Source organism: Carassius carassius, unplaced genomic scaffold, assembly GCF_963082965.1.
Source record: "Carassius carassius unplaced genomic scaffold, fCarCar2.1 SCAFFOLD_125, whole genome shotgun sequence".
Classification (NCBI taxonomy): domain Eukaryota; kingdom Metazoa; phylum Chordata; class Actinopteri; order Cypriniformes; family Cyprinidae; genus Carassius; species Carassius carassius.
Window position 1 is genome coordinate 10,061 of NW_026775059.1, and position 18,961 is coordinate 29,021.

Consider the following 18,961-nt stretch of genomic DNA (forward strand, 5'->3'; position numbering starts at 1 on the left):
TTGAGAATTTAAAGTTAGTTTAATAGTATATAAATTCAAGTTTAAAAAAAAGGTTTTAATTGCTTAAATTATTTTTATTAATTAATAATATGTTATGTTTATTCTTGTAAAAAATACGTGTTTATTCTTTAAGAAAACAAGGGAAAAAATAAGGGACAATCCGAATATTTGTTTTGCTTTATCTATTTATGTAGGCTACAATTATTCAAAAAAATAAAATAAAAAATAATAAAATAATGTCATTAAAAAATACCACTGGCCTGAGTAATTTTGACCATTATAGAATTGTGACTTTAAAGATTAGTCATTTAGGTGGTAAAAATACTGTGAAATTAATAATGGCATGGATTTTAGAGCATAACAACTGAAGGTTTATGAAACATTAGCCAATAAAGCAATTCTTTTTAAGCAACGGAACTTAAAGTTGTGAACTAAAATATTATTTCAACCATACAGCATGTGAATAAATAAAATGCATAACGTTTCTGGTGTTTGGATTTGTACTTCAATATAATGAGCTCCTAGTTTAAGAATAGCCCTAGACTCGTTTCTCTCTGTCTCTCTCTCTCTCTAACAGCATTAGCTCAATGAAATACGTCTTCCTTCAGTTAGAATGAATGTTTTCCTGCTTGCTAAATGATGGGCTCATGATCAATAAATTGTATTGGCCTCAATCTGATTCAGTAAAGTCAATCCGCAGACAGTGAAGCTGCATCACTGAGCGCGCGTGATTCGTTGTGAGGCTGGAACAGAGGATTCCGCTTGGTCTTAAAGCCTGCCGCAAAAATCCACGATCACAAATAACAATGATTTTCTTAAAATAATGATTCATTATTAATTGATGATTTGTTATTATCATTATGGTCTTGTGAAAATAATAATATGGGCTGCGAGAAAATTATGAATACAAAGAGTAGTGCTGCTGAGTGCAGGCATGTTTCAGCCCAGTAACACACCGTTCCTCAGAGCCAAAACACAGACCAAATCCTGTTCAGCTGGAGGGGGTTGGGTTTTGGATAGTTATGCATGGCTTGTGGGGGTCGAGATAAAGGTGTGAATTGCTCTTTCACATGGACAGTGTCTTATGAGGCTTTCACTTGCTGAACTGGTTTATATAGGACTGTTGTTTTGGTTATATTCACAGTGCTGGCTCTCTCCGACGAGAGAAATGCAACATTCGCAGATTACACAATTCGTTTTCGTTTAAAAAACATTTCAAGCTTTCTGTAGATATATTTTTAATGTATGTGAGACACCACGATATTATGTTAATTAAAAAAATTATACATTCATTATCATGTAAAAATTAAACTGATGAGACGGCGCCTCCCTATCATTAATGCACATTAATAATTTTTGCACAAACACTTGAATATGAGCTTTGTGGTTTTCACCCGCTCCAAGAGCGCTCCATCACGAGTACAATTCATGCCAACAGCCATACAACTGCATATTCAGCAAGAATTCATGTTAAACATAATTAGCTTGATCAGAAGGTTGACTGCAAGAAATATGGTATATGTGAGGATTTCCAGTCAGGATTTAGACCGTATCATAGTACTGAGACTGCTCTCCTTAGAGTTACAAATGATTTGCTCTTATCATCTGATCGTGGGTGTATCTCTCTATTAGTTTTATTGGATCTTAGTGCTGCGTTTGACACAATTGACCACAACATTCTTTTGCATAGACTTGAACACTTTGTTGGCATCAGTGGAAGTGCATTAGCATGGTTTAAATCGTACTTATATGACCGCCATCAGTTCGTAGCAGTGAATGAAGATGTATCCTATCGATCACAAGTGCAGTATGGAGTACCTCAAGGCTCAGTACTAGGGCCGCTACTCTTCACGCTTTATATGTTACCCTTGGGAGATATCATCAGGAAACATGGTGTTAGCTTTTACTGTTATGCTGATGATACTCAACTCTATATTTCTTCGCAGCCCGGTGAAACACACCAATTTGAAAAACTAATGGATTGCATAGTCGATATAAAAAACTGGATGACGAGTAATTTCTTACTGCTAAATTCTGAAAAAAACAGAGGTGTTAATTATAGGACCTAAAAACTCCGCTTGTAATAACCTAGAACACTGTCTAAGACTTGATGGCTGCTCTGTCAATTCTTCGTCATCAGTTAGGAACCTAGGTGTGCTATTTGATCGCAATCTTTCCTTAGAAAGCCACGTTTCTAGCATTTGTAAAACTGCATTTTTCCATCTCAAAAATATATCTAAATTATGGCCTATGCTCTCAATGTCAAATGCAGAGATGTTAATCCATGCATTTATGACCTCAAGGTTAGATTATTGTAATGCTTTATTGGGTGGTTGTTCTGCACGCTTAGTAAACAAACTACAGCTAGTCCAAAATGCAGCAGCAAGAGTTCTTACTAGAACCAGGAAGTATGACCATATTAGCCCGGTCCTGTCAACAATGCACTGGCTCCCTATCAAACATCGTATAGATTTTAAAATATTGCTTATTACTTATAAAGCCCTGAATGGTTTAGCACCTTAGTATTTGAATGAGCTCCTTTTACATTTTTACGTCCGCTACGTTCTCAAAACTCAGGCAATTTGATAATACCTAGAATATCAAAATCAACTGCGGGCGGCAGATCCTTTTTTTCTATTTGGCGCCTAAACTCTGGAATAACCTACCTAACATTGTTCGGGAGGCAGACACACTCTTGCAGTTTAAATCTAGATTAAAGACCCATCTCTTTAACCTGGCATACACATAATTTACTAATATGCTTTTAATATCCAAATCCGTTAAAGGATTTTTAGGCTGCATTAATTAGGTAAACCGGAACCGGAAACACTTCCCATAACACCCTATGTACTTGCTACATCATTAGAAGAATGGCATCTACGCTAATATTTGTCTGTTTCTCTCTTGTTCCGAGGTCACCATAGCAGATCAGAGGGTCACTGCAGTCACCCGAATCCAGTACGTATCCAGACCAGATGCTGGATCAGCACCTAGAAAGGACCTCTACATCCCTGAAAGACAGCGGAGACCAGGACAACTAGAGCCCCAGATACAGATCCCCTGTAAAGACCTTGTCTCAGAGGAGCACCAGGACAAGAGCACAGGAAACAGATGATTCTTCTGCACAATCTGACTTTGCTGCAGCCTGGAATTGAACTACTGGTTTCGTCTGGTCAGAGGAGAACTGGCCCCCCAACTGAGCCTGGTTTCTCCCAAGGTTTTTTTCTCCATTCTGTCACCGATGGAGTTTCGGTTCCTTGCCGCTGTCGCCTCTGGCTTGCTTAGTTGGGGACACAATGCAGAAGTAATAATATATATATATACAGGTCCTTCTCAAAAAATTAGCATATTGTGATAAAGTTCATTATTTTCCATAATGTAATGATAAAACTTAAACTTTCATATATTTTAGATTCATTGCACACTGAAATATTTCAGGTCTTTTATTGTTTTAATACTGATGATTTTGGCATACAGCTCATGAAAACCCAAAATGCCTGTCTCAAAAAATTAGCATATTTCATCCGACCAATAAAAGAAAAGTGTTTTAATACAAAAAAAGTCAACCTTCAAATAATTATGTTCAGTTATGCACTCAATACTTGATCGGGAATCCTTTTTGCTTCAATGCGGCGTGGCATGGAGGCAATCAGCCTGTGGCACTGCTGAGGTGTAATGGAGGCCCAGGATGCTTCGATAGCGGCCTTAAGCTCATCCAGAGTGTTGGGTCTTTCATCTCTCAACTTTCTCTTCACAATATCCCACAGATTCTCTATGGGGTTCAGGTCAGGAGAGTTGGCAGGCCAATTGAGCACAGTAATACCATGGTCAGTAAACCATTTACCAGTGGTTTTGGCACTGTGAGCAGGTGCCAGGTCGTGCTGAAAAACGAAATCTTCATCTCCATAAACCTTTTCAGCAGACAGAAGCATGAAGTGCTCCAAAATCTCCTGATAGCTAGCTGCATTGACCCTGCCCTTGATAAAACACAGTGGAGCAACACCAGCAGCTGACATGGCACCCCAGACCATCACTGACTGTGGGTACTTGACACTGGACTTCAGGCATTTTGGCATTTCCTTCTCCCCAGTCTTCCTCCAGACTCTGGCACCTTGATTTCCGAATGACATGCAAAATTTGTCCAAAAGTCCAGTGCTGCTTCTCTGTAGCCCAGGTCAGGCGCTTCTGCCACTGTTTCTGGTTCAAAAGTGGCTTGACCTGGGGAATGCGGCACCTGTAGCCCATTTCCTGCACACGCCTGTGCACGGTGGCTCTGGATGTTTCTACTCCAGACTCCGTCCACTGCTTCCGTAGGTCCCCCAAGCTCTGGAATCGGTCCTTCTCCACAATCTTCCTCAGGGTCCGGTCACCTCTTCTCGTTGTGCAGCGTTTTTTGCCACACTTTTTATTTCCCACAGACTTCCCACAGAGGTGCCTTGATACAGCACTCTGGGAACAGCCTGTTCGTTCAGAAATTTCTTTCTGTGTCTTACCGTGTCCTACTGTGTCTTAGGTGTTTAGAGTTAATTAGTTGATTCAGATGATTAGGTTAATAGCTCGTTTAGAGAACCTTTTCATGATAGGAATTTTGGGTTTTCATGAGCTGTATGCCAAAATCATCAGTATTAAAACAATAAAAGACCTGAAATATTTCAGTTGGTGTGGAATGAATCTAAAATATATGAAAGTTTAATTTTTATCATTACATTATGGAAATAATGAACTTTATCACAATATGCTAATTTTTTTAGAAGGACCTGTATATATATACATATATATATATATATATAAAGTTTATTGAGCAAAATACTGAAATTCATCATGAGTAAGATTACAAGGTTACAAGAACTATCTTCTCTGATAAAAGAACATTTAGAGAGAAACTGAATAAAAAATTATTAAAACACTACATAAACACTGTTTCTCACAGTGAGCGTTTCTCACTCTCTCAAAAAGTTGTCTGCACAATGGATTGGGAACTGGGTCTGCATCTCTGCGCTGTCTATAAAGACGATGCTTTTCAGCAGAAGTTAATCTTGCCATACCTGACAAGAGAGATACAATTATGTGATTATGGCTGTTCTATGTGTTTTATTAAAAATACAACATTGCTGGTTGTATATTGTCTGTGGAGTTACTATAGAGTCTGTGGTGTTACCAGGATAGGCAGTAACACCACAGACAGTAACACCACAGACAAATTAGCCTAAATCCAGACTTTTATAAAATGGAGGCTGCCATCATGATGATTGAAAGATCAGGGCATATTTTGGAGATATGAATAAACATGCAATTATCAAAATTTTGATTAAAATTTGTAAAATCTGCAAGTTATCAACATAACACCACAGACACTAATAAAGTGCGACACATGAAATTGTCAGGAATTTAGCTAACTTTAAGAAAATTAATAAGAAAGAATGTACTCACCATGCACCCCTCAGATCAACCAGCACCTGCAATGGCCTTTACACACAGGAAGTAGGCCAAATAGATTTCCCCCTTTTCTTAAAGGGACGATGTCCATTGATGTAACACCACAGACATGAATTTGGGGGACACTACTTTTTTCTTAAATATTACAAAATGTGTATTTTTAAAAACAATTTAATAGAATTGTACATGTTGAATTAAATCTATATTCACAATATAACCACTTTATTTGTGTAAAAAATTTTATATTGTTGCCATTACATTCTATGAAACCTCTCTGAGGTATGGCGGGAACATGCATATTTTGTTACAAAAGTAATCTCTCAAACCCAATAAAATATGTATTTTAATACAAAAATGTAATTATTAATAGTGCAAAAATTGTTTTTATCCTACAGAATACAAAAATGCAACAACAATTTTTTAAATGGTATTTAAAGTTTATTTAAACTGTTTTAAAGTAGAGGGACACCACTTGCCACCACAAATAAAGAATGACCCGAAAACACTCAATAGTCAACAAATATGTAACACAATTTGTATTGGTATACAGCCCATCGTGTTTATATCCTGTGTAATGTTTGTCAAACACATTTACCTTGATCTTATTACATTAAAAAAGGTGTAGCCTACATTGGAATTAAACTAAAGCCTTTCGTGTGGCGAAGGTGTGTGGTAAATCTTAATAACCTCCCGACTAATAAATGTCTTTCCGTTTTACAATCTATGATTAAGGCCTAGATGTTTTTTTTTTTACTGCATATACACAATTAGACATGTTGGATTAAATAAGAAGGAACATTTTATAATAATAATAATGACGATGATGTTGTAATACTGAAAATCGGAGAATCGGCAGAGAATGAAAACTGCAGTAGTTTTGACTCCAGTCTGCAGGCGGCGCTCTCTCGCTGAGATCCCGCTCGACGCGATCGACACGCATTATCTCGCGAGATCACAGCAGCGCTGCAGCGCTGTCCTCTTTGGGTTCTCTTCCGCCATGGTAGGTGTTTATGAGCGGCTCTCTGACTGTGATTAAAACATGATCCTTCTCAATCCTTCATGAAGTAGAGTCAGACCCGCTGTATGAGTGGTTGATGTGGTTCCCCGTCAGTTTAAGTGATCCTCGGTCTGTATTATGCAGATGGTCTCCGGGACAGAGATATATTAGCACTGATGTTTCTCAGAAGTGACTCTAATGTGTTTTCTCCACAGCCGACCAAACAGTCGAAGACCAGGAAGCTGCGCGGGCACGTCAGCCACGGGCACGGGCGCATCGGTCAGTGCGCGCGCTGATGGCTGGAGTGTGTGTGTGTGTGTGTGTGTGTGTGTGTGTGTGCTGAGCTGAGCTCTTGATGGCAGTCCTCTGTGTTCTTTAGGCAAGCACAGGAAGCACCCCGGGGGTCGAGGCAATGCTGGGGGCATGCACCATCACAGAATCAACTTCGACAAATAGTGAGTTTAATTCTGTTCCAGCTGCAGCACACATCAAGTTAATGTTAAACAAACCTCTTGCTGTCTGCAACAAACATCGAACATGAAATATCAGACATATTAATAATAATAAACAGTAATATTTACAGGTTTTTTTAGATTATGCTGCTTTTCCATTGCTTCTCTTTGAACATGGATGTGCTTGACTTTTGTGCTCGTCTCTATTCTTTTTCTGTTCTATTGGTTTTCTTTTTTATTATAATAAAAACCCTCGTTATATCCTGTTATGCTAACTGAGACGTGTCACAGCACTATTGTGATGATTTGATTTGTTGTCCTGTAAGACACTTTGGATAAAAGCCTCTGCTAAATGTAAAAGTCTTGCATGAAGCTGCTTTCTGAGCAGTGTTCAAGTTAAAAGAGGTCAGCTGTCGTCATCCTGCATGTTTTTCCTGCTTCTGTCCGTGTGAACGGCTCTAGTGACGTATTTCTGGTCCATCACATGTGTTTGGATCATTATCAAAGTGTCTAAATCTAATGTTTGGTAATATTTCTTCTCAAAATCGTGATTCCTTAACTTCTAAAAGATGGTGGTGAAACATTACATATGAATTAATAAAATCTGCAGAATTGCCCAGCTATAACTTATAGTTTTTGAAGTCTTAAATGTAGCTTTGTGAAGTCTGCAGAAGTGAGTGTTTCTGACTAGAAATGGCTGTTTGTGAATGTGACGCTTCTTTAATTCTTGGGTTTGTTTCTTGCAGTCATCCTGGTTATTTTGGGAAGGTGGGCATGAGACACTACCACTTGAAGAGGAACACGCTTTTCTGCCCCACCATTAACCTGGACAAGCTGTGGACACTGGTCAGCGAGCAGACGAGGGTCAACTACAGCAAGAAGACGGACGGCCCAGCACCCATCATCGACGTCGTGCGTGCTGTGAGTCCAGACCTGTGTAGCCTCACACACACACACACACCTCACACACACACACACCTCACACACACCACACACACACCTCACACACACACACACCACACACACCACACACACACACACCACACACACACCTCACACACACACCTCACACACAAACACTCACACACACCACACACACACCTCACACACACCTCACACACACACACCACACACACACACACACCACACACACACACACCTCACACACACACACCACACACACACCACACACACCTCACACACACCTCACACACACACACCACACACACACCACACCACACACACACACACCTCACACACACACACCACACACACACCACACACACCTCACACACACCTCACACACACACACCTCACACACACACACACACCTCACACACACCACACACACCACACACACACCTCACACACACCTCACACACACACACCTCACACACACACACACACACACACCTCACACACCTCACACACACCTCACACACACCTCACACACCTCACACACACCTCACACACACCTCACACACCTCACACACACCTCACACACACACACCACACACACACACACACCACACACACACACACCTCACACACACACACCACACACACACCACACACACCTCACACACACCTCACACACACACACCACACACACCACACACACACCTCACACACACCTCACACACACACACCTCACACACACACACACACACACCTCACACACCTCACACACACCACACACACACACACACACCACACACACCACACACACACCTCACACACACACACCTCACACACACACACACCTCACACACACACACACACACACCTCACACACACCTCACACACACCTCACACACACACACACACACACACACACACACCTCACACACACCTCTCACACACACACCACACACACACTCACACACCACACACACCTCACACACACCACACACACACCTCACACACACCACACACACACACACCTCACACACACCTCACACACACACACACACACCACACCTCACACACACCACACACACCTCACACCACACACCTCACACACACCACACACGCACACCTCACACACACCTCACACACAACACACACGCACACCTCACACCACACACACACCTCACACACACACACACACCACACACACACACCTCACACCTCACACACACACAACACACACGCACACCTCACACACACACCACACACACGCACACCTCACACACCACACACACACACACCTCACACACACCTCACACCACACACCTCACACCACACACCCACACACACACACACACACACACTTGTTTGGGGTTCCTCGTGGGGGCACCAGTTATTGACCACATATTGGGGACACCACTTTCCTGACATCCTAGAGACTAGATAAACGCATAAAAAAAAAAAAGTTTAATAAATACCTCTCTTAAAATGTAATTCATTAAAATAAAGGTAGGTGGTAATCTGGGGACAGGTGGGGACAACTCCTTATATGGGCATTAACAGAAGTCCCATCTGGGGACAAAACCCTGACCAACTAGTGTATCAAGTTCACATGGATGTCCAATCTGGGGACAAACCAGTGTAATCTACAGACAAAGAAAGGTCATAATATGGCCAGCTGGCCAATTCATAATGGTATTTCCTGAAGTTATATTGGTTTGTTAAAAGTTAGAGTTAGAGATGGGCAAAGATGGCAACAGCAGTCTGGCAGGTCATGCTGGAGCGCACGCAAACAACATTGACAAATTTGCCTTCCTACAAAAAAACCCCAGATTGTGTTCTAAATATACACACAAAACCCGTAAACTAGCCGACATAGTTCAAAGATTATTTGTTTTAAACTATGTGTTTGCACTACTGCTACTATCCGTGCGAAGTTGCCATTCAGGCCAACAACAACAACAACAATCTGGCTGTGAACGCGACGATCGTCTTGGCTTCAATCTCAATCCATGGTGCAATATGTGGTTTATGCCAAAATTCGAAACAATGGCCGTGCTACCAACCACCAACATGGACAAATACTCGAGGAGCTGAGAACTTGAAACAACCGCACCGAAAAATCATCCACCTGATGGCAATCCTCCTGCTAGCTGGTGATATTCAACTGAACCCAGGGCCTCGCCTGGCCTCCGCTGGCGATCTGCTGCCGCCTTTGGATGTTTTGGATTTTCCTCCTGCTTTGGCGATGCCTCCGTCAGCGAGTGGAGGTGTGCGCGGGGGGGACCTGTTGCAGCGGGGGGATAGCGGCGGCGAGTGGAGTGGCCTGGCTGCTTCGTCCTGGCTGGGGAGCGGCACTTTTGATGTGGCGCTTTTTTCTGGTGCCGATGCACGGTGTGCTGTCCCTGCTTTGCCTGTTGCGGCCGCGGTTGTTGGGGACTTGCCTCGGATGTTGTGTGGAGAGCGTTCCTGTCCGCGAGCGCCGGGTGGCGGTGAGTTTCAAACTTTGACTGCTCCGCCCTCACAAGAAAATGGGGCCAACCAAACCCAAATCCAGTTAAAAAGCCCACTTATAATCAGCAACACTGGGGACTAAACCCGGCGATTCTGAAAAATCTAAGAATTAACTTTTTTAAAACTCTTAATCATGCGAAACTGATCTGGGATCCGCAATCCAAACCCAAGGGATTACTCGGCGGACATTTAAATATACGTAGTATTGTCTCCTAAAAGCAATCATCTAGAACACTTACTGTCTCACTCTAACTTGGACTTTCTTGGTCTCTCCGATACATGGCTTAACAAGCACTCACCTGAGGCTGCCTTTGACATTTCTGGGTATAATGTGTTTAGGAGGCAAGAAATAAGGGCAGGGGGGGGGATTGCTAGTATATGTTAAAAACACAATAACATGTAACCTCATTGAATGGTCACAGGAAATAGACATGGAGTATATTGGGTTGAATATGTCACTATCTCCTCAAATGTCTTTCATTTGTCATTTACCTATATCAACCACCATCAACCAATAACATATTTTATGAGCATCTCCATAATATTCTTAAGCAATGTGATGGTAAAAAGGAGTTAATACTAATGGGTGACTTTAATATAAATTGGGAGAAAAAAACGGAGAGAAAAAAACTTAGTGATAACAAATAAATTAAATCTTTCCCAACTGATACAAGGTCCAACAAGAATAACCAACTCCTCTCAGACTCTAATTGATCTGATATTTACGAATAGACCTGAGAGAGTAACTACATCACATAATCTGCTGACTGGTCTGTCCGATCATATCACACCGCTGGTAAGGAAACTAACTAGAAAAAAATCTGTGAATTCGACCTCAAGAAATCGATTCTATGAGAAAATTCAAATATCAAGATAATGATATGATAGCAAGAACATTTAATGATTTCTTTATAAATTCAGTCAGGGAGCTGGCTCAAGGTATCCCAACTGAAACTATAACATCTATTCCTATTGATAAAGCTAAACCTATTTTTAAAATAAAGGAAATATCTGAATCAGAGGTTATAAAAATCATAACCTCGCTAAAACAATTCAAAAGCAAGGAATTCACATGGTTTGGATACCACATTTTTAAAATAACACAGGGACGCACTTGCTCGCCCTATTGCACATCTGATCAACCTGTCAGTTAGGCAAAGTACTTTTCCAAGCTCCTGGAAAAAAAGCAGTAGTATCTCCAATCTATAAGTCTGGTGATAAAACAATGGTATCAAATTATAGACCCATTAGTATTTTATCAGTGATATCCAAGGTGACCGAAAAATGGGTAGCAGAACAGCTGAAAAAACATCTAAACTTGTGCTACACCCCTTTGCATCCAATGCAATTTGGATTTCGCACAAACCATTCTACAGCGACAGCTAACTGTTTCCTCCTTGAAAATATCAAGTTACAATTAGATGAGGGTGGTATAGTAGGTGCAGTGTTTCTGGACCTTAAAAAGGCTTTTGACACTGTGAATCACCGGAGACTATTATCAAAATTATCTTTTTTTAATTTCTCAGATGAGGCCATGAAATGGATGGAGTCATATTTAACTAACAGGAAACCGAGTATACATATTGGTAATTCTTACTCTTCATATCTTGATTGTAATATTGGTGTACCCCAGGGGTCAGTATTGGGCCCTATCTTGTTTTGCCTGTACATTAATGATTTGCCTTCAGTCTGTCAATCTGTTAATGTGCATATGTATGCAGATGATACAGTTCTTTATTTGCATGCCAAAAACAAACAACAGGCTGCAACTAAATTAACTGAAGCACTGGTGCATGTTTCCGAATGGCTAGAAATGTCAGTTATGCATCTTAATATTAATAAAACAGTCTGTGTGTTCTTTTCTAAGAGGTCCACAAGTGCACAGCAGGCTGATGTTTTTATTGAAGGAGAAAAACTCATGATTGTGTCTGAGTTTAAATACCTTGGTATTACTTTAAATTCTAATTTAACTTTTAAAAAGCATGTTAAAAAGGTGGCTAATACCATTAGATATAATCTGGCTAACTTCAGACACACAAGGCCTTATTTAACAACAGAGGCAGCCAAACTCTTTATGTATGACATGATTTTTTTCTCACATATATTGTTTTACAAGCTGGTCCCAAGCAAATGTGACAACTCTTAAACCAATAGAAACCCTTTATAAGCAAACCTTAAAAATATTAATCAAAAACCTCAGCTATCAGCTATCACCACTGCAATATTATTACTAAATATAATTTATTCAATTTTATTAGTTTTTTACATTATCTACATGCCTGGCTTATTTTTAAAATTTTACATGGACTTGCACCTCCACCACTGGGTGACTTTATACAACAGAAGAACAGTAGTGGCAGGGCAACAAGGGCAGTTACCAGGGGAGACTGTGTTGTACCGTATAGACGTAGTAAGTTTGGCCAAACAGTCTTCTCAGTACGGGCCTCAAATTATTGGAACTGCCTCCCTATGGAACTCAGAGAGAGCACCAGCTATTTATCATTTAAATTTACACTTAAGAAATGGATTAAAAAGACTCAAAACTGCAATCATTAATAGTTGGTTTATATTGTCTTAGGTACTGCCCTTCTTTGTATTGTATTTATGTATCTATTTTGTTAAATTGTTTTCTAAAATGTATTTTTTTGTGTCTACCTGCCAAGGGACATTTACATTTTGTGTAAAACAAAAATTTATGTGCATTGTCCCTTTTAAATAAACAATAATAATAAAAAAAATAGGGTGGTTTAATAAGTTAGTTCAGCTTAAAGGGACAATAAGTAACTTTTTAGGTATTTTATTATCTAAAATCAATATTTTTACTCATAAATATGCCCTCAATGGTGTACAAATACCTATGCCAATGTTTAAACTAATCCTCATAAATGAAGAATTTATTATCTTTATATACATGGGACGGGTAGGTCGACGGAGGCTTCCATGTAGTTCCGCCATCTTGCAAAACTATAATAGCAGAGAGGGACAAAAAGTACTAAGCCAACGCGTTTCCACAACGCGTTTTCGGTCAGAGCCAGAAACGCAGGTGCAGAGCAGTGAGAGGCGCTTGAAACTGCACCGGCAAGTTTAAAAGGCTGGATTGCATTCTTATTATGGACCATACATATGCCGCGCCACAGGAGAAGAAAACATCGTCGCCAAAACGAAGTGCTATTAGAAGACATCCTGTCAAAGCTTTTTGGTACATATCGCCTACCGTAGATGCAACGCGCATTTGAAAAAGCGAGGCGCTGGAGAGCAAAATTAGTTTGAATGCAAAATACAATTTCACCACTAGATGGGAGTAATTCCTACTTACAGTCCCTTTAACTTCAAAAATGAACTTGAACAACATGCAATCTTCAACTGCAAGTCATTTCAGTTCTCTAAGACTGCCACAATCATATACTGCATTTAACTCATTCTTACACAATTCAGTTGCTACATTTACTGATTATTATGATATGTTGAATGTGATTTTGCTGCTCTTATCAAAGTCAAGTCAATCTAATAAATATTATAAAGCCCTTTAAAACAAAGTTGTCACAGAGTGCTTTTACAAACACCCACCCTAAACCTGACAGAGCACACAACAAGTAGATACACAAAAAAATATTAAAATTACCAAACCAATTAAACGTATCCATGGTAAGCTTACTGTTAAAAGTATGTTTTATGTTTGAGGTAAAGTCAAGTATCCTGTAGTTAACCAGTGATAACACATTGGGGAAGGTTCGTAGATCAGAGCTACAATTCTTAATTGTCTAAAATTATGAACTTTATCAGTGGAATGGAGTTTTTTTTTGTCTTGTTTTGAAATGCTCTAAGAATTGAATCTTTAAGTCATTGAAAAAAAAAAGAAATAAAAACGACCTTGATACAAATTGAATCTACAGCCAAATTTAATCAGTACAGTATGGGTTCTGTGCTTGCCACCAGATATTACAACATATATTTTATGATGCGTTTCGTCTAATGTGCCATCAGAAAATAAATTAATCCATTTAAAATTAAATCCACAACACAATTAAAAATGTGAAACATAAAGGGGCCTGAATAAAGGCATTGAAAACTATAGGCACTCTGTCGTATGGCTACTGTACAGTAAAAAAAAAACATTTACACCAACTCCTTATAACCTGACACAGCATTTTGCCTGCAGACTTAAAAACAAGGAAGTCCAAGCACCAAATTTATAAACCAACATCGAGCCGTTTTAACTCTTTCAAAACTTAAATTACATAATGTTTCCAACTATGGTATTGAGACCAAAAAAACAATATAGTTCAACTAAAACACAAAAACAGAATCAACAACCAAAATCAACCTTACTTTTTAGTGGTCTTTCTCTCATATGCTGTGATCCTGTTTTTTACATAATACTTTACCGCCTGCCAGTCTCGTTCACCGAGGGCTTTGGGGGCTGCTGTAATGCATGCAATGCAGTCGACTTTTCCAGGAGTAACTCCCAAGTGAATACATTTCATCATTTTCTCTTCTACAGCCGCAATCTCCACCTCACTCCACTTTCTCTTCCTAGGAACTAATGACAAGAAAATTACATTAATTGCACTGCATGTGTTGTAGGTGCAAGACTGGATTATTTTTATACTACTGTATTCTTTATGATGTTGTTGACCTTTTATAAATAAAGCAAATAAAAACTATTACTGGACAGGTTCCTTACCTGATGTTACTTTCATGACCTCCTGTGTCCTCTCTGGAGATCCTTTAGAAACACAATCATATACATTTCTAAATCAAACTACTAATTACTGATAGGCTGTTTGGGGGGAATTCTGGATATTCTAATTGTGTTAAACATTTAACTGCCTGTTCATACATCTTACCTTCATTCGTGTTTACTGGCCTGCTGCTATTCACTCCTGAAGTGCCTGCTTGAGGGCATGATTTAATTATTATTTAACTAATGGAAATTACAAACATCTTTAAAAAAAGTGTTTACAAATCTTTACCTGGCTCACTTGACGTCACATCATGAGAATGATCTGACATTTCTGTTTCACTCTCCATCCCAGCATCAGGCTCAACGCACTCTGAAATATAGTCTTAGTATTCAGAGATATGCACAGATTCTTCCAAAGTCACTAGGACACGTTTGACAGGTAGTTTAACCACGATTAACAGGTAACATACCTGTTGGATTGATGCTGATCTGGTCAAGACCTTTCCCTCTGAATTCGTTAAGCCTTCCCTGCTCCATTGCCATCAAGACTTTAGTGATTTTTACCAGCTGGAGTGTTCCCTCTGGTAATCTGTAATATTTCCTGTGGATACGAATATCATGTCCCAGGAAATCAGCAAGTTGGTCCATTTCGGTGTCGTTCATGTTAAGAACTCTGGACATTGTAGAGATGTGTTTGCGCAACTTGGTGGACGATAGGGCTTTTGGACATTTAGCACCACACTCCATGGCAAAGCAGCGCAGGCAGTCTGATCCACGAAATGATGTCTCGCAGCCTGGGATTGCAAACATGTAGATGTTCTCCTTCGGAACACCGCAAACTTCACCGGTTTTAACCAGCAACTCCATGGATTTGATCATTTCCGGTGCCAAAAGTACCGCAATTTTCCTTCCGCGTTTTCCACGGATTTCTACACGACTAAAGTACTTGCATAGTGCTTGTTCAACTTCTGAGAGAGAGTCAGCAATATCAATATTTAAATTAGATTTGTCTCGAGACTCGAATGATTGTACTGGCATCAGACAGGCTTCCCCTTGCCTTTTTCTGTTGAAGATGATCATTTGTGCAAGAGTGACTTTAGCCAGTTTTGCCCAGGTCTTGGTGTTCGGTGCATTAAAAAGTGTGCTGTAGTATTCTTGCTGTTTCTCCTTTAAATATATATGGAGTTTCTTGACATCGTCTGCAAATGGCAAGATCAGTGGAGCGTTGTACCTTTTTTCTTCCAGGGTATGGTGAGCATGACATGAGATCATCTCCCTCCAGCGTGTCTGATAGATGTGTTTGAAGTCCTCTGCTTTTTGAACTTTTGTTGTGTCACCGCAGATCCTTGCATCACAACTTACAATGTCAGCAACCTTCATGAGGCTCTGACCAAGTTTGTTGGCTAGCGTTGGCACCGCTATCTTATTTGTCTCACACTGAAAGCCTGTAACAGCTTTAACTGCATTAACTGTGTGTTGGAAGTTGGCTGGATCAATGTATTCCTCAAGTGATTTGAGAGGGGACACCTGCCTTCCTTTCAAAACCAGTCTCCCTAACTCACGCATTTTCTGACGGATCAGTTCATGATCAGAACGCCGGTGTCCCATGATGTTGTATTTCTGCTCGCCATACTTGAGGATACAATGGTCACTCTTTATGACATCTACCACTTCACCTGGTTTCATGTCACAGAGAAGTTTCCACAGTCCCTTGCTAACTCCTTCCTGCACCGGTTGCGCAAAGGCGCAAATCGATTTGGCTCGAGTTCTACCAGGTTTTGGAAGAACACCTCGAAGTGGGCACCTTTTCATATGTTTCCAAAGAAATCTTTTTTTGAAAAGTCCTTGGCAATTTGCACAATGTAAGAATTTATTTGGATTGACATTTGGAGAACTCGTTTGTTTACATGGAACAATGACACCTTTTCCCTTTCTAATGACATCTACATTGTGTTTTCTGTCCCCCTGTTTCCTTAGTATAGTCAGTTGGAGCTTTCTTTCCTTGGAGTTCTTTGGAGATGAAATGGCCTTAGCGACTTCAGATTGATCTCCATGAACAAGTTCCAGATGCCTGGCGATTTTGGATTGTGGTTTCTCACAAAAGAGACAGTAATGCTTTTTGGTGTATCTTCTAGATCCATCGTCAGTCTTTTGACTGTGCATGACTGTAAGTGAAGTTATGGAGCTTACTTTCACAATCTGACCCTGGCACATATTCATCCTCTGTTATTTCCATGCTGCTTAGTGAGCCTTCAGAATCATATCCAAGCATTTGCTTTTTAAACTGAAATTAATCAGAATTCAGCAAATTAAATTTCCTAAATACAACGTCTGTGTCACTGAAACAGAACTACAATATATCCCAATGTCTGTAGAATAAAAGTTTTTCCTTCTAACATCCACAAAGAATACCCTATATTTTAAACTACTAAAAAATGTAAAAGCAAGCATTTTTGTTACAGGCACGCAATTACGCTAATATCTAATTGCATGAATAAAAGCAAAATTAAATGCAAGTTATCAAGTATGAATGGGTCTAAAGTATCAAACAAACATTGAAATGGTTGCCTTTTAAATTGTTACGAAAATCAGTCAAGATAAAATTAACGAATTCTTCAAACTTATAAACTGTGGCCATCATCTATAATTTTTTACCTTGTGATTGGAGTGGGACACATTCCCATCTTCTGCAGAGCTGGAATCCGTGTCCATGTGGTTTTGGAAGGCAACCTGTAATCAGTCAAACATGACAAATATAAAGGTATTCAGAATTCTACACAAATTATATTATTATGCATATAATGCAATCCCCACTTAAACAAGGTGTAACGTTTAGACATGATACAGATGTATGCAGAGCAGTACACAATCAAAATATTTCTTGGTGAGTTGTATACCTTTTAAACCCTGTCACAGTTAAATGTGATCTTCAGAACACAAACTTTCAAGAATAGTGACTTAAAAGGTAGATAGTTTATGTAACCCTAATTGACAGACTTAGGCAAGTAATTAATGTTGTTGCTTACAAATACACTCTCTGTTCTTTCCAGTGGTGGTACACATTCGCTGGTTGAAGGAGATGCATGGTCAATTTCTGACCATACCTGTAATAAAAAATAATGATCATTTGAGGCTATGCAATTACAAAACAGATTAGGCACTTTGAAACTGAATAACAGTCTTACAAAACAAAAAAAAGGGGCAACCAAGCTTTTCCTTTTGCTAGAGTGACATGTGACACAGAAATTCAAATCCGGGAACCAGTTAACACATCTACAGTGCGCTCTGTAAGTATTGGGGCCAACACATATTTTATTGTTTTTGCTCTGTACACAAGCACAGTGGATTTGAAATAAAGACCTGAGGTTTTTACCAACTTCTGTTTAGAGAATGTTTCTATCCGTTTTTTATGGATTGTGTATGAGGGTAGCCATTTAAATACATGGTCTCCAAATTTCAGCGGACAAAGTAATTAGACAAACAATATTTTAGGATTTTTAATGGTTTTTACTGATGGATGTACCCAATGAACTATATAGGAAAACTACTACGGTGCATACGGTAGATTACGGTCACTGTGAAGGCGCACTGAAGGGTAGATAACGGTCACTGTGAGGGCGCACTGAAGGGTAGATAACGGTCACTGTGAGGGCGCACTGAAGGGTAGATAACGGTCACTGTGAGGGCGCACTGAAATAATAAATAATAATAATTCATTACATTTATATAGCGCTTTTTCTATGCACTCAAAGCGCTTTACATAGTCAGGGGGTATCTCCTCATCCACCACCAGTGTGCAGCATCCACCTGGATGATGCGACGGCAGCCATATTGCGCCAGAACGCCCACCACACACCAGCTTACTGGTGGAGAGGAGAGAGAGTGATGAAGCCAATCAGCAGATATGGGGATTGTTAGGAGGCCATGATGGTCAGAGGCCAATGGGCGAATTTAGCCAGGATGCCGAGG

The 18,961-nt window shown here is 39.9% G+C and overlaps 2 protein-coding genes across 3 annotated transcripts; one reads left to right on the top strand and one right to left on the bottom strand.

The window, feature by feature from the left end:
* Positions 1–6,580: 6,580 nt before the first annotated feature.
* Positions 6,581–9,237, top strand: LOC132134505 (large ribosomal subunit protein uL15-like). The gene is made up of 4 exons (XM_059547089.1): positions 6,581–6,712; positions 6,813–6,888; positions 7,632–7,820; positions 9,231–9,237. Exons 1-4 carry the CDS (start codon positions 6,610–6,612, stop codon positions 9,235–9,237), a joined length of 375 nt encoding a protein of 124 aa, XP_059403072.1. The 5' UTR covers positions 6,581–6,609.
* Positions 9,238–14,627: 5,390 nt separating this feature from the next.
* LOC132134508 (uncharacterized) lies at positions 14,628–17,155 on the bottom strand. Of its 2 annotated transcripts, none has more exons than XM_059547092.1 (5): positions 15,463–17,155; positions 15,282–15,362; positions 15,156–15,200; positions 14,993–15,034; positions 14,628–14,848 (listed from the first exon to the last, which is right to left on the bottom strand). In XM_059547092.1, exons 1-5 carry the CDS (start codon positions 17,153–17,155, stop codon positions 14,634–14,636), a joined length of 2,076 nt encoding a protein of 691 aa, XP_059403075.1. In that variant the 3' UTR covers positions 14,628–14,633. The 2 variants fall into 2 exon arrangements, with proteins under 2 accessions (XP_059403075.1, XP_059403074.1); XM_059547091.1 differs by having other exon boundaries at positions 15,156–15,203.
* Positions 17,156–18,961: the final 1,806 nt, after the last annotated feature.